The sequence below is a fragment of the Cydia pomonella genome, chromosome 20 (assembly GCF_033807575.1).
Source record: "Cydia pomonella isolate Wapato2018A chromosome 20, ilCydPomo1, whole genome shotgun sequence".
Taxonomy (NCBI): domain Eukaryota; kingdom Metazoa; phylum Arthropoda; class Insecta; order Lepidoptera; family Tortricidae; genus Cydia; species Cydia pomonella.
This window is the reverse complement of record NC_084722.1, coordinates 8,966,947-8,987,702: the sequence shown is the minus strand read 5'-3', so window position 1 is coordinate 8,987,702 and position 20,756 is coordinate 8,966,947. Positions and strand designations below refer to the sequence as shown.

The 20,756-nt window shown below is 39.4% G+C and overlaps 1 protein-coding gene across 1 annotated transcript; it reads right to left on the bottom strand.

Annotated features, from left to right (window-relative positions):
* Positions 1 to 6,883: 6,883 nt before the first annotated feature.
* Positions 6,884 to 19,930, bottom strand: LOC133528753 (E3 ubiquitin-protein ligase sina-like). Its single transcript, XM_061866204.1, has 7 exons — positions 19,664 to 19,930; positions 16,530 to 16,649; positions 14,998 to 15,219; positions 13,089 to 13,229; positions 12,161 to 12,341; positions 11,851 to 11,986; positions 6,884 to 11,486 (listed from the first exon to the last, which is right to left on the bottom strand). The coding sequence occupies exons 1-7, from the start codon at positions 19,693 to 19,695 to the stop codon at positions 11,014 to 11,016; spliced, it is 1,305 nt and encodes a 434-aa protein (XP_061722188.1). The 5' UTR covers positions 19,696 to 19,930; the 3' UTR covers positions 6,884 to 11,013.
* Positions 19,931 to 20,756: the final 826 nt, after the last annotated feature.

Below are 20,756 nucleotides of genomic sequence, written 5' to 3'. Positions count from 1 at the left end.
TAGATAACATTTTCATTGTCCTTCTAAAGCTTGGTCCTCACTTGTATCATTTTGCCGATCACCATCATACGTATCGTATCGAGCTCGCGTATCCTAAGTATAGATTTGGACTTGCCGTATCACTAGTATAATTGCATGAAAAAATGTGTCCATACTAACCATAGCGTATCAACGTATCGTATCATACGCTCACTTTGGGCATAAAGTATCACTAGCATCGTATCGTATTACCGTATTATTTTGTACTGTACAAGGTGCCTAGCCAAGATGCCATTGTTTGTGCTACGACAACGAATCGCTATCTGTCTATCTCACTAATATGCAAGAGTTATAGAGAAACATAAAGCATTTCGCTGTCGTAGCACAAACGATCGGCATCGTGCCTAGGCCCTCTGAGCTGCGTGCTGCTCAAAAATGTCGCCTGCTGAAATCGCTCACCGAAATGTATTATCAGTACACCTGTTTCATAATATAGTCTGTCAAGCCATTCCTGTCAGTAGAGAAAAGCGGCAAGTTTACAATATATCTGTGTTGGCCGTAATTGTTAATTATAATTAACCATTAACCAATTGCATTAACTATTAATTCCGCAATTAGTCAATTGCATTAAGCATTAATTGAATTAACGTTAATTGGCATAAAATTTTTGACATGTTAATTAAAATTAATTATAATTACTCTCAATTGCATTAACGTTTAAAGGAATACAATAATTTCGTAAATAATTAATGTTACAATTACTTGAAAGCATATTAATACAAGCTTCAGTGAATTATAAGATCGTTATGTTTTAAAATGAGACTCAACAAAATGACCCTGAACCCTGGCAGTACCTAGTGGAGCTCACAATTGGAGCAACATAAACACACGCCGATTTGTTCATGCGACTCATCTTGATGAGCGCTTGGGAGAGCGTACCCAAGATAGAGCTGATGTTGAACCCTGGAAGTACCTAGTGGAACTCAGGGTTGGTGCAACATAGGCACACGCTGTTTTGATTATCCGACACGTCTTGAAGAGCAATTGGGAGAGCAGTACCCAAGATAGAGCTGATGATGAACACTGGAAGTACCTACTGGAACTCAGGTTTGGTGCAACATAGGCACACGCTGTTTTGATCATCTAACTCGTCTTGATGGGCACCTGGAAGAGTAGTACCCTAGATAGAGCTGATGCTGAACCCTGGCAGGACCTAGTGGAACTCAGGTTTGGTGCAACATAGGCACACGCTGTTTTGGTCATCCGATTCGTCTTGATGAGCACTTGGAAGAGCAGAATCTAAGATAGAGCTGATGCTGAACTCTGGCATTTCCTAGTGGAACTCAGGTTTGGTGCAACATAGGCACACGCTGTTATGATCATCCGACACGTCTTGATGAGCACTTGGAAGAGCAGTATCCAAGATAGTGAACCCTGGCAGTACCTAGTAAAACTCAGGTTTGGTGCAACATAGACACACGCTGTTTTTGTCATCCGACTTGTCTCAATGAGCACTTGGAAGAGCAGTATCCAAGATGGAGCTGATGCTAAGCCCTGGAAGTACCTAGTGGAACTCAGGTTTGGTGAAACATAGGCACACACTGTTTTGGTGAACCCTGATTCAGCATCAGCTCAATCTTGGATACTGCTCTCCCAAGTACTCATCAAGACGAGTCGAATGACCGAAACAGCGTGTACCTAAGTTGCACAAAACCTGAGCTCCACGAGGTATTGCCAGGGTTCAGCATCAGCTCTATCTTGCATACTGCTCATCAAAGCGCTCATCAGGACGAGTCAGATAACCAAAACAGTATTTGTCCATGTTGCACCAAACCTGAGTTCCACTGGGTACTGCCAGGGTTCAGCATCAGCTTTATCTAGGATACTGCTCTTCCAAGTGCTCATCAAGACGAGTTGGATGACCAAAACAGCGTGTGTCTATGTTGCACCAAACCTGAGTTCCACTAGGTACTGCCAGGGTTCAGCATCAGCTCTATCTTGGATACTGCTCTCCCAAGTGCTCATCAATACGAGTCAGATGACCAAAACAGCGTTTGTCCATGTTGCACCAAACCTGAGTTCCACTAGGTACTGCCAGGGTTCAGCATCAGCTCTATCTTGGATACTGCTCTTTCAAGTGCTCATCAAGACGAGTCAGATGACTAAAACAGCGTGTGTCTATGTTGCACGAAATCTGAGTTCCACTAGGTACTGCCAGGGTTCAGCATCAGCTCTATCTTGGATACTGCTCTTCCAAGTGCTCATTAAGACGAGTGTCTATGTAAAACAGCGTGTGTCTATGTTGCACCAAACCTGAGTTCCACTAGGTACTGCCAGGGTTCAGCATCAGCTCTATCTTGGATACTGCTCTCCCAAGTGCTCATCAATACGAGTCAGATGACCAAAACAGCGTTTGTCCATGTTGCACCAAACCTGAGTTCCACTAGGTACTGCCAGGGTTCAGCATCAGCTCTATCTTGGATACTGCTCTTTCAAGTGCTCATCAAGACGAGTCAGATGACTAAAACAGCGTGTGTCTATGTTGCACGAAATCTGAGTTCCACTAGGTACTGCCAGGGTTCAGCATCAGCTCTATCTTGGATACTGCTCTTCCAAGTGCTCATTAAGACGAGTCGGATGACCAAAACAGCGTGTGTCTCTGGTGCACCAAACCTGAGTTCCACTAGGCACTGCCAGGGTTCTTCAGGAGGATTAGTAATAATATATACTCAAAACTTATATAAGTTCAGTCTTGCAGACCCTTAATCCCTTGGACGCCTTTTATAAATTTACGATATTTATTCTCTTTAATTGTTAATTATTAATCATGTTTTTAATTTTCATTAACAATTTATTTAATTTTTAATGGTTTGTGAAGCAATTGATGTTAATGCAAATTAAAGTTAACAACAATTAATAATTAATTTTCCTTAATTTGTAAGGGTTAATGCTAATTAACCTTTTTAATGGTTAATTGCATTAACGTTCGGCCAACACTGTAAAATATAGACGCGAAGGGTTATCGTCCCATAGAAAATTTGAATTTCGCGCCTTTTTAAGGAGATTATAAAACGATATACATAATATAATCCAGTACAATATATCATCAATATATAAACTTTATAAACACAAGAAACGATTGCTACGACAGCCCTGCACTAATCAGATACGCGCCTTGCATGATTGCGAGCTATTTGCGTTCACGCTAACAGTCATGATACTCATGATACGCATCGGAGCTACGCGACGCCGACGGACATACGATACGGCGAACTGATACAAGTGTGGACGTTCTCTACTACCTATGTTTTTTTAACAACCTACCTAGGTATTCCTACCTACTCCCTGGCCAAGATAATAATATTTTCCTACTCCTCTACTGTTATCTGTCATTTATGCATTCATTAACACGAATATAAGAACATACGTAAAAGGTTTCAAGAAAAGTCTATATTGTCTATTCCTCATAAAAGCTCTTGTGCTTTTAATCGCTATAACGTTACTGCGATTAATGGCTACCAACCTAACAAAACCAAAACGAATACAGTTTTAAACTAAGTGCATTGCTGCCAAGTTACAAAATATTCATTTGGTGGCATAGTAAAAATAATTACTTCATAAGTCAGTAACACGCACGTGACACCCGTAATATAGCAACACCCATAGACTACGAAGACCGCTTAGCGTTGCTTGTTAGTCTCCGTAGGCTACGGTGGCCAAAATTGAGAAAAAACTGTCCAAAAATTTAATTTAGCAAGTAGCAAGTACCAGGGCCTCATGAATTACGAGGAGGTGTCGCCGACCGGCCGGCCGCGGCCCGGGGCGGGCCGGGCGCGTAACAAGGTATGCTCGCGCGTCTTGGCTATATACTTTTGCTGTAATTTGTTTACCTAAATTAAGATTTATTTTTGTTGACTCGTAGGAAAAATATTGTATGCAACGTTGTATAAGTAGGTCAAAAAATTCTCGTGGCGTATTCCTTTACAATGTTCGCCTACGCCTTCGGCTCCGGCTCACATTGTAACTCACGCCACTCGCCTTTTTTGACCCTTCTTATACAACTGTTGCATAAAATACTAAAACATGCTGGATCAACCGATATGCATGTGGCATTTCGGAAATCGAAATTATGTCACTCAATACATGGAGATAGGTCCGTGCTCCAATATAATTACTGTGATGGCTATACTACTCTACATCCATATCGTCAAGATAATAATAACATTTGAATTTCGATGTTCGCACTGATTCGCACCAGCTCCTCTTGATTTGGCGCTGCACTGACTGACAGACATTGATGAAAAACAAATGTGCGATAGACGCTGCCAGGAACGGGATAAGGGCCAATTAGATCCATACGTTGAAACGGGCCCGATGTCGGGCCTGGGGCCTATCGCAAAAACCGAAATTCACAAATTGCGGGGATCTTTCTTTTTCACTCTCACTAAGACGTACCGTAATTAGAGTGACAGAGAACAATGCCGGATTTAGAGGTCTGGAGGCCTCGGGCAATAAAGGAGTGGCCCCTGGCCCCAAATTTTTTCCAAATAAAATGGTAAATTTACCGAATTCTCTAATGTGGGGGGCCCTCTTTTGTGGAGGCCCGGGGCAGTAGCCCCGGTTGCCCTCCCCTAAATTCGGCCCTGACAGAGAAAAATGCCCGCAATTGACGAACTTACATTTTCGCGAGTTTTTGCTAGTTGTTTCCCGTTTTACGAAATATCAGCACATCGTTAACAATAAGTATATAAAATGTGAAAAAATCTTTCTAGTGCAATAATATCAAATATTCAACCTTTTTGGCAATTAGTGACAAGGTTTTTTTTACATGTCAAATATTGTTAAAGATGTTCTGGTATTTCGTGAACCTGCAGAAAACAGCTCTAGCTAGGACGCAGTTCTATCCTGACCGACGAAAATCACCTTATTAGTAGGAATAGTACATTACTATAGAGGACGGGAAACGAAGGGTTGCAGGCCAAGTAGATATAGACGGCCGAGCGTAGCGAGGACGGATAGGGATACGCGGCCGGCAACCCCGTTTCTCGCCGAGATTTGTATAGTGCTTTTCTCAAACTTGCAATGAAATAATTTAAAAAAATAGGATGATGATGATGATAGTTGTTATTACTTTCGGGTTATTAATAGGGGAACGAATATTTGATTATTTTTACGCTACGACGCACGGTTTAGGAGATACAGCCCTATAAATATTTATGCATGACTGAAAAAAACTTTATGGGGCTGTATCTCCTAAACCGTACGTCGTAGTCGTAGCGCAAAAAGAATGAAATTTTTGTTCCCCTTTGAATCCAGGAAACAATATTTAACAAACAAAAAAAAGAAAAAAAAAACATGATGGCAGAATTTTGCTTATAGGTTTTGTTATGGTTGACTGCCAAGACGTGCCATAATTTGACGTTTAAAAACAAAAGAAGGTTGCCTTACAGGCCTAGGTGTGTAAGGCTGTATAAAATTCCTTTTCATATCATCTTCACTCATCGCACCTGATATGCACTTTACCGTGTCAAGTGTGCCTAACAGCCTACTAGATACAATTAGTAGCAATAAACATATTGCCTTTAAAACTTCCAACATTTAACACGATTCGGTTTTCAGTGAAAGAAAACTATTGCGCGTAAAATGGACAAAATACCATGAGGCCTAGTTGTAAGGGTTAAAGATCTGATAACTAGACGAATTTAAATTATCATAGGTATTTATTGTTGGTTAAACATAATAAATTGTTATAGGTACATTATATAAGTTATTATACTCTGGCAAGCCAACTTTTTCGAAAGTTGTAAGGTTAACTGGTAGAGAATTCCTCGTGGAATTAAGTCCGCCTTTTGTACTGTAAGATTTTTTCTTTTGTGCAATAAAGATTAAAAAAATAAATAGCTCAGAGAATTGCCAGACTTAAGTGATAGTGGGCGGAGGGCCACATTGGTCGCAGAACCGATGGCCGATGGGGCAAAAGAGGTTCTCGAGTGGCGACCATGTACCGAAAGATGCAGCGCAGCTGCGTGGGAAGGCCCCAGACTAGATGGACCAAAGATCTGGTTAAGTCGCGGGAAACCTACTCAGTGTTGTGTTCCTGCATTTAGTTCCTGCCGGTGAGTAAGGTTGCCAGAGCTCAACGAGGGGGAGGGGGGATGCTAGGGTCGGCAACGCGCATGTCAACTCCTCTGGAGTTGCAGGCGTACATAGGCTACGGAGACTGCTTACTATCAGGCGATCCTACACCTGTTTGCCACCGACGTAGTATAAAAAAAACCGTTGGTTGAGGGCAGCGAATAGCCGTTTGTTGTGGAGATCCTTGGGGGAGGCCTTTGTCCAGCAGGATGATGATTATGATACTGATAGGGTCGCCTGGAGCAAGCCATTGTTTCCTGAAGTACTGAGAGGCGAATGCCTCGAGATAACACTGAAGTGCAAATCTGTTTTTGGCCAGTGGCGGCGTCTATCTGAGGACCGTAAGTATTTTTTTACATCCAAGTATCGAAATAATAAAAGAAACATTTGGTACCTGACAAACTTCGTTTGGGATTTTTCTCATTCATATACCTAATTAAAAAAGTAATGACCTATGTGGTCGCTACTGCATTCACTTGTGGCACTCATGTTTTAATTGATTTCGCACTTTAAATAAATAGGCACAGTTACAGTAACACGTTCCTTCTAAGTGGCCGTTTGTCTTGATAGCCAACCCCATTATTAAATTTATTGACTAATGATTTGTGTGCAATTAAGTATAGGCAATCAACCCGCAGCTGCGAAGACCAAATTAAGAATATCATTTGCGGTCATAACACAATACCTCAGTTACAGTACAACAACACAACAGTACTGCTGTGTACAGATTATTATATTTTTTTAAAGACAAGAAATTAAACCATCGAAGTGAAAATGCAGCATACAATACGTTTATTAGAATAAAATAAATTGGATTAAAACAATATAATATTAATGATTAAATTTAAACACTTCTCAGAGTTACTTATCATTCATACAACAAAACAACTAGGTAAGTAAGTAGCAACTTAAAGGGGCCCACTGATTAACAGTCCGCCGGACGGTATCGGCCTGTCAGTTGTTCGGAATTGTCAACTTTTTGTTCTAACTGACAGGCCGATACCGTCCGGCGGATTGTTAATCAGGCCCACTGATTAAAGCAGGCCTTTAAAAGTTATGAATATGTACTTAGTATCCGTTTCAGGGGCGTGTTTTCCGAAAGGTATTATTATATGGAAGGTAGAGGCAAGGAACACAAACTCCTTAGGCATAATTGTTGCAATAGTTCCGAATCTCTCCTGAGTAGCGCTAGAGTAGCTAAGAACCTAGGCGTTATTGACGAAGACAGTGAAGTGCGCTGTCTATGATTAGATTTTTTTCTCAAGTATTCGAGGTATTGTAGCGCCACCTATTTATAGTTTTTTGTCGGACACTTTTATGTTTACTTTTTGGCATATAGGGATTTTGTTCCTTGCTCTAACTTCCATATATTATTAGTTCAGGAACTGTCAAATCATATGGACCATGCTATTAATACCGGCCAATTAGTCTTAAATACTATCGTAAATTTCGAAACCGTTTCTCAAAATATATTAGAGTAAATAATATTGACTAAGTATGTTGTGGTAATCCATCAAATTAACATTTTGTGGAATAAATGATTTTAGTCTAATATCGTTAAGAGGATATAATTCTAAAATTATAAGACATAATAAATTATATAAATCATTAGTTACGCACTGATACATGTACTTACAGGCCAATTCGATCGTATAATGACATCGAATGATACCTATTTGAATGTTGTCATTTAGTTATTGTGCAGTGAGTCTGGCGTCTCGCCTACGTCATTACAAGTACGGGCAAGTACGACCGAAATGCACGATATCTGAATCTTACCTAAGTGCCAAATTAATAAGAACACTAACAAGTACAATTTATACACTAAAAATCTAGAGAAAAACCACGCTGGAAACAACATAAGTTTTTGTCTTAACTCCATGTCTGTTCATGTAGGACTATATTACCAATCCACCGGTGAACTAGGCTACTGCCTAACTAAAATGTTCGTGTCTGACTTCAAAAAATATCACCATTATGCGGTAGATACCATAATAATGAATATAGGTACTTATATATATCTATCCTTGGTGCAACACTCTTGCCGGCGTTCCGCAGGGTGGCGTTCTATCACCACTTCTCTTCTCGGTTTTTATTAATTCAATCACTAGTAACATTGTCTCTTCTTATCACTTGTATGCTGATGATTTACAAATTTATTCTCAGGGTGTGCTTGATGATCTACCATCCGTTATTAATACTACAAATAATGATTTGGAAAATATTTTAGACTGGAGTCATCGCCATGGTCTCATTGTCAATCCGTCTAAATCGCAAACAATCATTATAGGTAGTTCAAAATTAATCTCCCGAATAGATTTTTCCAACTTACCTACGATTTTATTTAACGGCACACAGATCCCTTATTCTTTTCAAGTTAAAAATTTAGGCATCATTATGGACCGTACTCTATCTTGGGTTCCTCAGATCAATGAGGTTAGTAGGAAAATGTTTGCTGCAATAGGATCGCTACGGCGGCTTCGTAACTTTTTACCGCTCGCTACCAAAGCTGCGCTTGCTCATGCTCTGCTTCTCCCCATTTTAGATTATGCGGATATCAGTTATCCCGATCTTACTGAAGAACAACTAAATAAACTCGAACGTCTTCAAAATCTATGCATCCGGTTCATTTATGGCTTGCGAAAATATGATCATGTCTCCTATTACCGTTCGCAGCTCAAGTGGCTTCCCATACGTTTGCGACGCAATTCGCATATTCTTGCTCACCTGTACGGTATTTTATTCAACCCCTCTACCCCACTCTACTTGAAGGAGCGCTTCAAATACCTCTCTTCTTTGAGATGCTCCCAAAATTATATGCTTGCCCAAATTTCTTCTTCTTCAAAATTCTATAACGATTCTTTTACCTTCAAAGCGATTCGGTTATGGAATGCCCTGCCGTCTGAGATAAGACATGCTAAATCGCTCCCCATTTTTAAGGCTCAACTCAAAATACACTATCTGTCCCTTCCTCAAACTCGTTAATCATTCGATTCAGTCTCTTTGATTCTGTGTTGTGTGAAATATGTATGTATATGTTTATATATATATATATATCATATTTATGTATATATTTATATGTTATACATATATTTGTGCTGTTTTATTTTTTTCCTCTGTTCTGGTTCTCCATTTATATTTGCTACCCTTATACATATTTCTTCCTTACAGTAATTTCTACTACCTGAAGGTTGTCTGGAAGAGATCGCTTTTTAGCGATAAGACCGCCTGTTGTTGCTTAGTTTTTTATGTTAATTACTGTATTTAATCATGTTTTCGTTGTGCACAATAAAGAATATTATTATTATATTGTATCTCCTTGGATTTCACGGGCCTATAAATCCCGGTCTTTTGATAGGCTTGCATGGGGATATAGATCCAACACGTAGAGGCCTCTTGGAGAGCTTTAATGTCATGTAGAACGCCTGCTGGAACCCGTTCACGGGCGCAACAATAGACACCAATGAACCGGTCGCAACAGGCATTGGGACTATTGTAGTAAAGTGAACAGTATAACGGTCTATGGATTGAAGTTTGGGAGGACAATGAGACTGGGTTATTGCAAAGACGTCCGGACACCTGCCATAACAATGTTTTCACTAGTTATCGAGGCAGGCGGTGACTCGCCGCCCACTAGATGGGCCCCTGAAAATGCCGTCGTGAAGACGACCAGGAGCAACACCGCTATTATTATTATTATTATTATTATCCTTGAATCCCTCATGTAACAATAATATCTTATTAATAATTTGCCTCTATGATCAATCGTTTTTCTTTAAGCTGTATCTTCTATTGAAGTGTGCCAATAAATAGTATTCTATCTATCTATTTCAATATAATTTTCACAGATGTCGTCAGTTTAGGAGAATATTCCGTAAACCCATTCTAAGTAGGTGACAACCATGAATTAAAGCGCCACAAAAAATGGAGGAGGACTACAAAAATCCGACCACCTACAACTCCTCCTTGGCCAAAGCCGTATAAAAAAGGCATAGCGACTCTGGCGGCTAAGTGCCATATTAATAAGGTATTTGACAACTGATATTTTGTCAAATATTACAGAAGTTCACATTTTTGCCACGCTTTGCGTTGCTATCGCCTTTAGTTTTCCCACCTCGCAATATACCTATATAGATGCGTTATTAGATCTACATTAGAATCCTTTCTTCTAGTCGTTACGCTTTATCTCATCCGGTAATACATAATTAGGTTAGTTCAAGGTTCATAACAATGTAGAAACTATGTATGTAATTAGTTTCATAGTTATCTTAGGTTAGGTACTACAAATAAGGAGCTAAATAGAATAATTACGTCGGTATCATAACTACACTTCGACGTGCTTACTTAGCTAACATTAAACAACCATTAAGATAATTCACACAAATAAAACTTGTATAGAGTTAAAGCGAATGGAATATGTAAACAATAATAAATTAAAATTACAAAGTCGTTTTTTAAAATAGATTATTGAAAAAACGTGGAGAAAATTTGAGGAATGACCAATCATTGTGGAAAATGCTCCTAATCTCTATTACATAATATTTAATCTTTTTTTCATTTGCTTTCCTTAAGATACAATGTTAAGGACATACCTACGAAATGACAAAGAAATCGTAAAGTTAGAGAAAAATAAGTATCTAATTGTACATTTCAATCATAGTCATATCAAATAATAAATTTGTAGGTACATAAGAACAAAACTGAACCTAACTCCATTTGGTGTGATATACGACTTCATTACTCAGAGCTTGTATGGCTCAACATTCAACTCCAAGAATTAAGTCAAATCGACATGAACTTAAGTTACTAAAACCATACTTAGTACAAAGATTAACTTGCCAGGGCCGAAACAGGGCAACTGCAGCTGGCATGTAGTCTATTCCAACCCTAAATATTTGTTTAATTGGCATCGTTATTCCTGGGACCTCTCCTACGTCCCCGCTGGTTCATTACCTTCTTTATATAAAACTTGTACGTCAAAGCGCTTTCATTGACGAAAGTCATGGCGTAACTAAGAGGCAGAGTAGCACACTGGCTCTCTTTGAAAATATCCGTAACAGGAGTACCGATTGACTGACAGCTGTCAACGTAGAGATATTTCCTTAACGGTTGTCTTTTGTTATATACGTGGAACTCATACGTCCATTTGTCGGCACTTATTTTCGTGCCTAGTAACTGAACAGTCATGGAAATTTTACGTTCTTTCTCGTCTACTTTAACGTGAACTAAGAAGTTGTATGGACCATTCTTTATAAGAAACAATTTATGGGTATCCATACATATGTTGAACACGTACATCTCCTTGTCTATTTCTGCGGCGCGTTGCTCCTTGTGGCACATGTCAAAATGTGCAGCCATGTCAGATACTTTGCCTGAAAATTAAAAAAAAAAAACTGTAGTTCCATATGGGATCCCAGCGCGCACAAGTTTTCGAAGGTTGAAGTAACTGGTGACCGAAGAGCTGGCGGCTTCCTTGCACAACGTATACGACCAGGAAATGCCCGTCAGCATCCTTGGTACAATGCCTCAAGATATTTAAAAAAAAATGTGATCAAATATCTCCAGGATTTAAGTCAACATGTCCAAATTCATACTTGAGCACCGATTTAGTAATCCAGCCATGATTAGGTAATAGATCTTAGCCAAATATACATACTTTTGCATTAGTATTTTTGGATTGGTTTAAATAATTGAGGGGTAAGGGAAATAAAATATAAACGTCATTAGTTTACTTACATCGAGTTGAGCATTGTCCAAAGACTGCGCCCATTGGACAGTCCATCTCGCCAAACGGGCACTCCTTGAGGTGACGCTGCATCCCATCGAACTTAAAGCGTAGCGTGCAGCCTTCGTTCTGACAAGTAGTATTCAACTGTAACATAATAGTAGATTGTACAACAAAGCGATCCTCGACTATCGAATTTTATGCCGCTAACACGCGACTTAAATGTCAAATTTTACGAGCATGAGGAGGAACGATCTTAGTGGTGGGTTTCTAACCCCATTAGAGGCTTACGAGGGTGCAGAAAAGACAAAATATTCTTACGTCTGCTATAACGGTTTCCATCGCGATGTTCCTCATAGCTGTGATGGGCGACAGACATTTGCCGCACGACCTCTGAGCCAAGCGGCAGTCCTGGCAGGAGCCGTGTCCGTTGCTGCACTGGTAGATGCTGAGCCCATAGCGCTGGCCACAAGTCGGGCAACTGATGTCGTTGTCTCGACCCCTGGAAAGTTAGATAAAAATAATGTGCCGGTTAGATGGTTGGCAGTCCTCAATTGTCAAACTTTCAAGAGAAGAACGTACTACTATCATTAAATACCGCACGCACAACGCACTTATAACCTCTCTTGTATTGCGGGTGTGAATGGGCGACGGTAATCGCTTACCATCAGGCGATTCGTCTCCTCGTTTGCTTCCTATTACTCGTACATAGAGTCAGACCAAGCTAAGTTGGCAACAATTTTGATAGCCCAGCCTGTGAAAGTGTTAAGTAAACATCATAATTTCATAGAAGTTTGACGTTTAAAATAACATTCGCTTGATTCGCTGCCAACTTATCTTGGTCCGACTCTAAAAAAACATGTATATCCTACGCTCGTGGCTACAGCCTAACATTTCTTTGTAGTGCACAATAAAGTATTTTTATTATTATATTTTTGTATTTTTATTTCTGCATTCCGACAAGAGTTTACGACGATGCGCCGCACACGATAGGCGAGGCATTGAAAGGATTTATAATATGATTTAATACCTACGTGTTCACATAGCGAACATTTAAAATGTATTGTATAGTTGCGCGGACTGTACAGCGACCTCACATATAGAAGAAGACAAGATGTCCACAAATATCTGAATGAAGTCTCAATTATCAAAACGTTAAAATGAATGTTCAAATTTTTGAGCAGTTTGGCCGTTCCTCCATATCTGATGGCGATTGAACAAGTTAAAAAAAAACCTAATTTAAATTTACCTGCCGTCTGATTTCGGTCCATTCTTATTGGCAGAAGGCTTTGACTTCCAAGGGTCTGGTGCATTACGTTTCGCATCTGATAGTGCTTCCTTTTTGTTGGTACAAGCATTTACCGACTGCGAGGTTCCGGGAGCATTATGACTGCCAAAAACAACGATTAAGTATTGTTAGGTAACTCGTGTATGGTAAGACAATTAAGCAGTCACATTCTTAACATAGTTGAAATTTTATAAACCGACCGTTTACCACTTGCAAGCTTATCTTGTGAACAATAACATTCTTCTCTTGCGTTTATTGCTACCGCTGATAACAGCAACCCGTATACGTAGAACTATACCTGCGAATAGTTATGCGAAAGTTTTATGGGATGACTCACGCTACGTTGGGCTCGGGCTGGGCGTCCGACAATTCAGTTTTCTATAAGTATAGAAAGCATCCCGTTATCACCGATCACCTGTCATAGAAAAAGAAGTGTTGGAAGCCTCGTCCTGGGCCGATCTAGGATTAGATAGCCATCTTTAAGGATGCGACTCTCGAACCTTCGTATAGTCTCCTACATATTCGCCAATCCATTTGCGGACCACCTTAAGGGGGTCTCTAACGCCAATGACCTTCGATCTGAATCCCTTCGTTTTCTAATGTTTTTTGTAGCTCATCATTTTAACAGCAACGGCTGTAAGCAGTATAGTGTCACATATACTTATTAGATATTTGGCATCAAAGTTGAACAATTTTAGGCCAAAAAACTGGTTTTCTGGCTATAACTTTTGTGTTAATTAGTTTAAAATTAAAATCTCTGACCAGTTTTTAGAGACGTCGAAGACGAACCCAAATGTGTAGATTTCGTACATTTAAAATCCTTCACAGCAATCGAGTAACGAAAAAAGTGTTTTTTTAGACAATGTTTAAAATAAATATAAAAAATAAGTGTTCATTTCTTTTAAAATACGGCAGACCAGAATGGAGATAAAAGATTAAAGAACCGATAGCCGTTTGTCTTAGAATTTGGTTTGGGCGGAGGTTACCCAATTCGAAATCTATATTGCAAATGTAGGAGTAATGACTCAAAACTAATCAAAAAGCCATGTAAACCGCGGGGAGCCCCTTAAGAGGTAACGGTTATTTTTCTATGAAATTGCATTTCGGGAGCAAACGGTTTCCACTATCTTAACAAATCATTTTGATACTTAATATATTCGTTTCGCCTTAAAAAATATATATACTTATATTTTTTATACATTGCAAATTTTGAATAAAAAGGAAAACCTATAAATCTGTTTTTCAATGTGTCAATAACATACTAAAAAATCACGGAGAAACGAAAATATTTAGAAGGGGAAAAGCGTCTCTTATTGTATGGAATTACATGGTATACTTCCCTCTTAAGTGTCAAATAAGGCCTTATAGTACGGAACACACCATCATGAACAGCACGATCTATAATGAAGTTATCTACCTTGAATTAGATAGTGGTGGCGGCCGAGGAGGAAGGAATTTTGGCGAAGCGTTGACACGGGACACAGATGCAACCTTTTGTACCACGTTGGTCTGGGAATCCTGGGATAATGGATGTATCGTAGTAGGTGATAGTGCTGACACTTGCGATGCCCGAGGCGTTGAATGAGGGCCCTTAGACGCGTTGAGTAGAATTGTCCGTATGTTTGATATTTCGTTGACTGAATTACATTGTTTGTTGAATTACCTAATGTTGCGGTTTACTCCCGAGTATTAATTCCTCAGCATGTCAACATTTTCAAGCTCTGAGACCGTTGTGCGTTGTCAGCGCTTCGCAACACGTCACACGACTCACACGAAATAACTGAATGAGTATTCGTGAATAAAACCATATAATTTTCCATGGGTGTGTTTAGTAGTGTTAACTAAGTATGAAAGTTCAAATGAAGGGTACCTTGGTTGTCCATAGTTATTCACGTAAACAAAGCTGTCTTCGCCTCGGCTCACGTTAAGGTTTGGGTACAAATTGGGAGTTTGCTTGATTCCATGCAAGTCCTCAGAGTTGTAGTTGTATGGGTTGCGTGATCTTTCCAGAACATGTGGTTGGCTTGTTTGTTTTATTACACTTTGTAAGTTTTCTGTTGTGTAACTGTAAGTTGTTCGGGATCTCTCTGTACTGAAAGTGATATCAATATATTTAACTTTTTAACGACAGTGTCTTTGGTGCATCTACACGAGTGATTGGTAAGCATGGTACCTAAGCCACGGCACACCTAAAAGATGCACTTACTCCTCGGCAACAAAACGCAACCTCAGAGGTTGCGAGTTGCAGTTAATACCCGCTATAGGTACTTTTATTAACCAATGTACCTATTATGGCTGTCGGCGGCGTTAGAGTCGACTTGAGCTTCGAGCGTTCCGTGGCCCTCGTTTCGCGGATAGGCTTGCTGTCAGGGATCGGAAACCGGTATTTTTTGTATGGGAACGAAAACGGTATTTTTTCGTTCTTTGTTAATTATTTCATTCCTAATCGGGCAATCTAATAATACGAAGTTGTTATCTAAAAACACAACTGAGTCCTACATTTTGAGTATAAAATAAACCGAAATATATGGTTATTTCGATGTCTTTGCAAAAAACCGGTTCCGATCCCTTTGCTGTAGCTTGTCCAGGATTGGATGCACGCACCTTAGTGAACATTAGTGACATACAAACGAGGTTTCAACGCAAATTATATGCTCTATGGGATTTGTTCTCCCATCATGGGAGGTGAACACTTTCTAGTGAAGTGCACGCTCTCTTGTACCTTCAAAAGATAATTATCTTAGGACCTACCGATATCGCATGCAATTTTTGGTATACAACGTGTATTTTTGATACGACCGCATATCCAAAGGGTAGTTAGTTTAGGCTTTAATGAACACACTTTCAAAGGTTTTATAAAAGTCATACTACTTTTATTTTTCCATATAAAACAATTCAGCAAGCAATGTATTACTACTTTGTTTTAACTCAAAACGTCGCATTTAATGACGCGACGTGACAAACTGTCACAAGTGACCATGATGTACGAAATACATTGCTGCTCGAAATATTTTCAGAAATGAATAGCCGGGTCCATACAGAGCGAGCATACGCTCGAGGCAATTTCCTCACGCACAAAACGGCCAGTGTAGACGTGCCTGGGCAGAGGCGGTGCGCTCGGGCGAGGAAAACACTCGCGCCGCCATGGCCGTTTTGTGCGCGAGGAAATTGCCTCGCGCGTATGCTCGCTCACCTCGCTCTGTGTGGACCCGGCTAATTATGCTCTGATAGTTAAAAAAATTAAAACATTCAAAAAATATTTTAGAATTGATTTTATTGCATTAAAACCTACGCCTAGTTCATGTTTGCGGTTATATCAAAAATAGGTTCGAAAACACACTACGAGTATATTGCGGCATTTGATCGGTCGATGGCTTGTAATAGAGGCCCTATTTAACTTACGAGCCTATTTGTCTTTGTACAGGCGACTGATACGTCCCACTGGAAGTCTGTACCGATTCCTGTCGTCTCTGTTGCGTGACATACTGGTTGCGCTGTTGTCTTTCGTCTTGTAATTTGGATCTGAAACAGAAGGTTAAAGATATAACACTAATTTATTGACAAGTTAATAAAAAAATTATATAAGTAATACAATAGGGTTGTTTCCAATTTTTTGAAACGCTTGTATTACGTTCTACAGTAACTAAAAGTTGCCCTAAAATTCAACTTTTATACCAAAAACGGCTTTAAATATGTTAAATTAACAAAATATATTTTGACAGATGCTTTCGCGCCCAAAACGCTCTTTGAAAATTGTGTGACGTCACAGTTTACGGTTTGACACATAACTACATACATACGTAGAAGGTACAAACTGTCAACTGACATTTGTTGTTTATCGCCTAACTGTCAACAGTGTCAATCCGAGAGTTGTGACGTCATCAGAATCTTCAATGACGTTTCGAGTTTGCCAAAACGTGACGTGACGTGTGCCAAAAGATATCTTAAATTCAATATTTACAAAAATATAGTCATTACAGGTCCCCTAAAAGTAGTTTAACATGTTCTTATAATCCAAAAGAATTTATTGGGATACAATTCTGCACTAAGATTTGTAGATGGAAACAACCCTATTAACTAAACTAAAACTACTATATCAAACTAATAATCTAAATCTAAAATGGGCCCCCGTGGCAAGGTACCGAGGATGCTGGCAGCATTTCCTCGCTGGATCGCTATGTTCAAGCGTTGGGCGAGGAAGCTGCCAGCTCTCTTATCCCCTGTCCCATCCACCAGCCGTTTCGCCAATTGCCGGTATAGGCCCTGTGCCGGTATTGAAGGTTAAAGGTAGGTCAGTTGACTGAGGTAGATAGGCTCAGCGGTGATACCGGTATCAGCAGACGAATTTGGCTCAGAATGCTCAGTAAGTTTATTATATTTTTTGACATGTTTTTTCTTCATCTGGCAAATCTAGCGAAAAATCACTGCCAAAGTTGAAGTTCAATTTTAATTCATTTTTACGTGAGATTTGACAATCAACCTTGCGGATATCATTCACACTTACGAAGCTTAATTAAAATCCAAAACCATTAGTTTTAACATAGAAAACGATTCAAACATATTTGAGGATTCCTATGGGGTGAGTACGGATATGTTGAGGGGTGAGATGGGAGGACAACAGGGACAGTCGGGTCATGATGTCATGAATGGCGAGACTTGGTTTTACGATCGGGGTGAATACGGATGATAGATGGGCGACTTACTGTTTATAGGCCAGGGTTGTCAATTATGTCAATTTACATGAGTAATCAAAAGTCTCTTATAGGTATGAAGGCTCTTTTATAATTTGCGTATGCGTTATCTTTACTTGAAATTTAATGATACCAGTACCTAATTAAATAGAAAATGGTTTCCCGCTCGCAATATTTTACTTCGCTGCTACGCACTGTGGGCTGAAATTCGGCTTTCATTGACATAGAAACCGAAGTTGTTACGAATTATAAAAAAAAAATATGGAGCAGGAACAAGAAATCATTATTACTCAAGAACCGCTAAACAAACCGTAATATCCTCGCAGGTGGTTATACTACGAATTATTTGTGATTTTTTGGCATACTACATATATCCGTCACGGGTGCGGTTTTTTAAAATCATTAATAATTGTTTCTATGGAAAAAAGCACAAAAACCAAAAACAATTTTAGGTTTTTTTTAATGAAATTGGTTTTGCTTAGTGTGTTTATGCTAAGTTATAACTAAAATTCATACGGCAGTAACATTTTTATGTATAAAAATCAACGTACCGCATCCACACGTTATAAATAAATAAAAAATTATCGAGGTTTGAATGTGTGTTTCGTCCCTATTCACCCCATTTTACGTGATTATATTCGTGCAAATTTTAGGACAATGTTCGTATAGGTCCCTAAATACCTACCCTATGTATGCCCCGGAAAAAAACAGATGTGTCTTTATTTATTAGTTGTACGGATTGTTTGTTTTCAACCAAACTTTTACAATGGGACCAACCCTGAAACTGAGAAAATATTCTAGGCTAGCATATAAATATCGCCATCTGATAGACCAAAATATATGGACGAACACAGCCAAAAAATTTTTGCTATTTCGGGGTTGGTTCCATCCATAGTAAAAATAGCCCAGTATGATATTCAACTCGCAAATATAAATAAATATGACCCTTAGGTTAAAAAAAACACCCTGTATAGAAGCTGTAGGTATACATAGCAGCAAAGGTGCATATTCATTTTATGAATGATTTCTATTCATAAAGTGGGTATGTACTTTTGCAGCTCAATGTATCTATTTTCCGCCGTTTCCGTTTCCATACAACGAACGCTTGGCTGGCCACAGCCTCAGGGATTTTTTATCCGGTTTCCGATTTTTCGGAATTATATGTGTAAACGTGACGTCGCTCTACACATGCATAGCGCTGTCTCGCTTGCACATGTCATTTTGTACGGAAAATTCCGTGCGTCTTGGTCGCACACACACGGAATTTTCTTAAATGGTAAATTGCCAATTTTTAAACCCATTAGGCGAGTCCACACAGAGCTATCATACGCGTGAGGCAATTTCCACGCGCACAAAACTATCAGTGTAGTGTAGGCAGCGCGTGCTTTTTTCTCGCCCGAGGGCGCCGCCTCGAAGGAGGCACGTCTACACTGGCCGTTTTGTGCTCGAGTAAATTGGCTCGAGCGTATGCTCGCTCTGTGTGGACCGCCCTATTCAGGAAAAAAAAATACAATACCAACAGTAACAAACAACATGTAATTCATTGCAAGCCACGAACTCAAATGTTTAATTACGTAGGTACCTTACCTCCTTGGTGTTAATGTAACCTATTCAACTGTATAACACTATTATTTAATAACCATTCGTATGTGAGTGGTGGTCTAAAATTGGGGGTTTCAAGCCTTGGCCGTGCCGTACAAAGCAGCAAAAGTCGATCTCGAAAACAATGCAATATAAGGATAACCTGAATTATGTCAGGATCATTATCGAACTCAAACGAAAGGTTAATGGGTACATGGTTAATACTAAGAAATCATTCGCTGATAATAGTTATCATTTCCTTACTTGTTTTCTTCCTTCGAGCTGTCCGCACCCATATCGAATCACGACCACTATTAACAATAATTAAATCTTAACTTTAACACTTAAGTGTATCTACGCGTACACAACCAAAGCAAAATACAATACAGCTTTGTGAGAGGGTCAAACGACGAATGGATGGATTCAAGTTTCAAACATTAGCCACACGTGTTTGTTATTAAGTGCACCGCAAGCAAATGAAGCCTTTAGCGGAGACTATTGTGAATGTTATCGATATCGATATAAAGTAAAAAAGATAACTGATATTGATATAGTCGGACCGAGCTAAGTTAGCTTAGCTAACTCTGGAAAGCGTTTGCAGTGAAAAAATGTGGCAATGTCAGCATTCATATTAATCTCAAATTTCTATGAAAACATGACGTTTATAAAGACATTACCTCACTTTGATTAGACGGGCCTTATTAGGAATACCTATAACAATAATACAAATGTATCGTACGTTCTTAATCATAAAGATAGTATAGAAAGAAAATTTAGGTTCTTTCTGGTTTCATGAAAAAAAATATTAATCAGTTAGGTAGTTGTAAAACGATTTTTTTTCTTATTAACTAGGATGAACGTAAGGTATGCAATGGAATTTGTAAGAGGCTTCGTCGGCTTAGCATACACAGTCGCTGGCGCTATACGGACAAATTTGCTGTCTTGGCCACTTTAGGCTTCAGGGTGCCTAGCCAACGTGTCAATGGTTAACGCTCCGTAGCGAAAAGTAGCCATCTCTCTCTATCACTCTTCCATATGAGTGCGACAGAGACAGTTGCGTTTCATTTGCTATGGAGCGTAAACGATTGGCACGTTGGCTAAGCACCCTGGTCCTGTAGTAAGTACTAGCCGCCCCTTACTCAGCACCCATCATATAGACTGCAGCTGTCCCTAATATCTTACCGCCAAAGGCTCGGACCTACTGAGCCTACCGGGGCTAGGGAAAATCTGTCACTGCGCGGCCCAGACTACAGTAAAATGGACATGGTTAACATACTGATTCTCATTATCATAATAATTAATTTCAATCCAATCACTACAATGCCAACAGGTATGTTAAGTAAAAATATAATTATTG

Bases quoted from the DNA above. Each gene is read 5' to 3' on its own strand.
- LOC133528753 (XM_061866204.1), bottom strand. From the start codon at position 19,695: ATGGGTGCGGACAGCTCGAAGGAAGAAAACAA. The intron at 16,650-19,663 runs GTAAGGAAATGA...CTTCTGTTTCAG, and splicing joins AGCTCGAAGGAAGAAAACAA to ATCCAAATTACAAGACGAAA. The intron at 15,220-16,529 runs GTAAGTTAAATA...TATCACTTTCAG, and splicing joins GTACAAAGACAAATAGGCTC to TACAGAGAGATCCCGAACAA.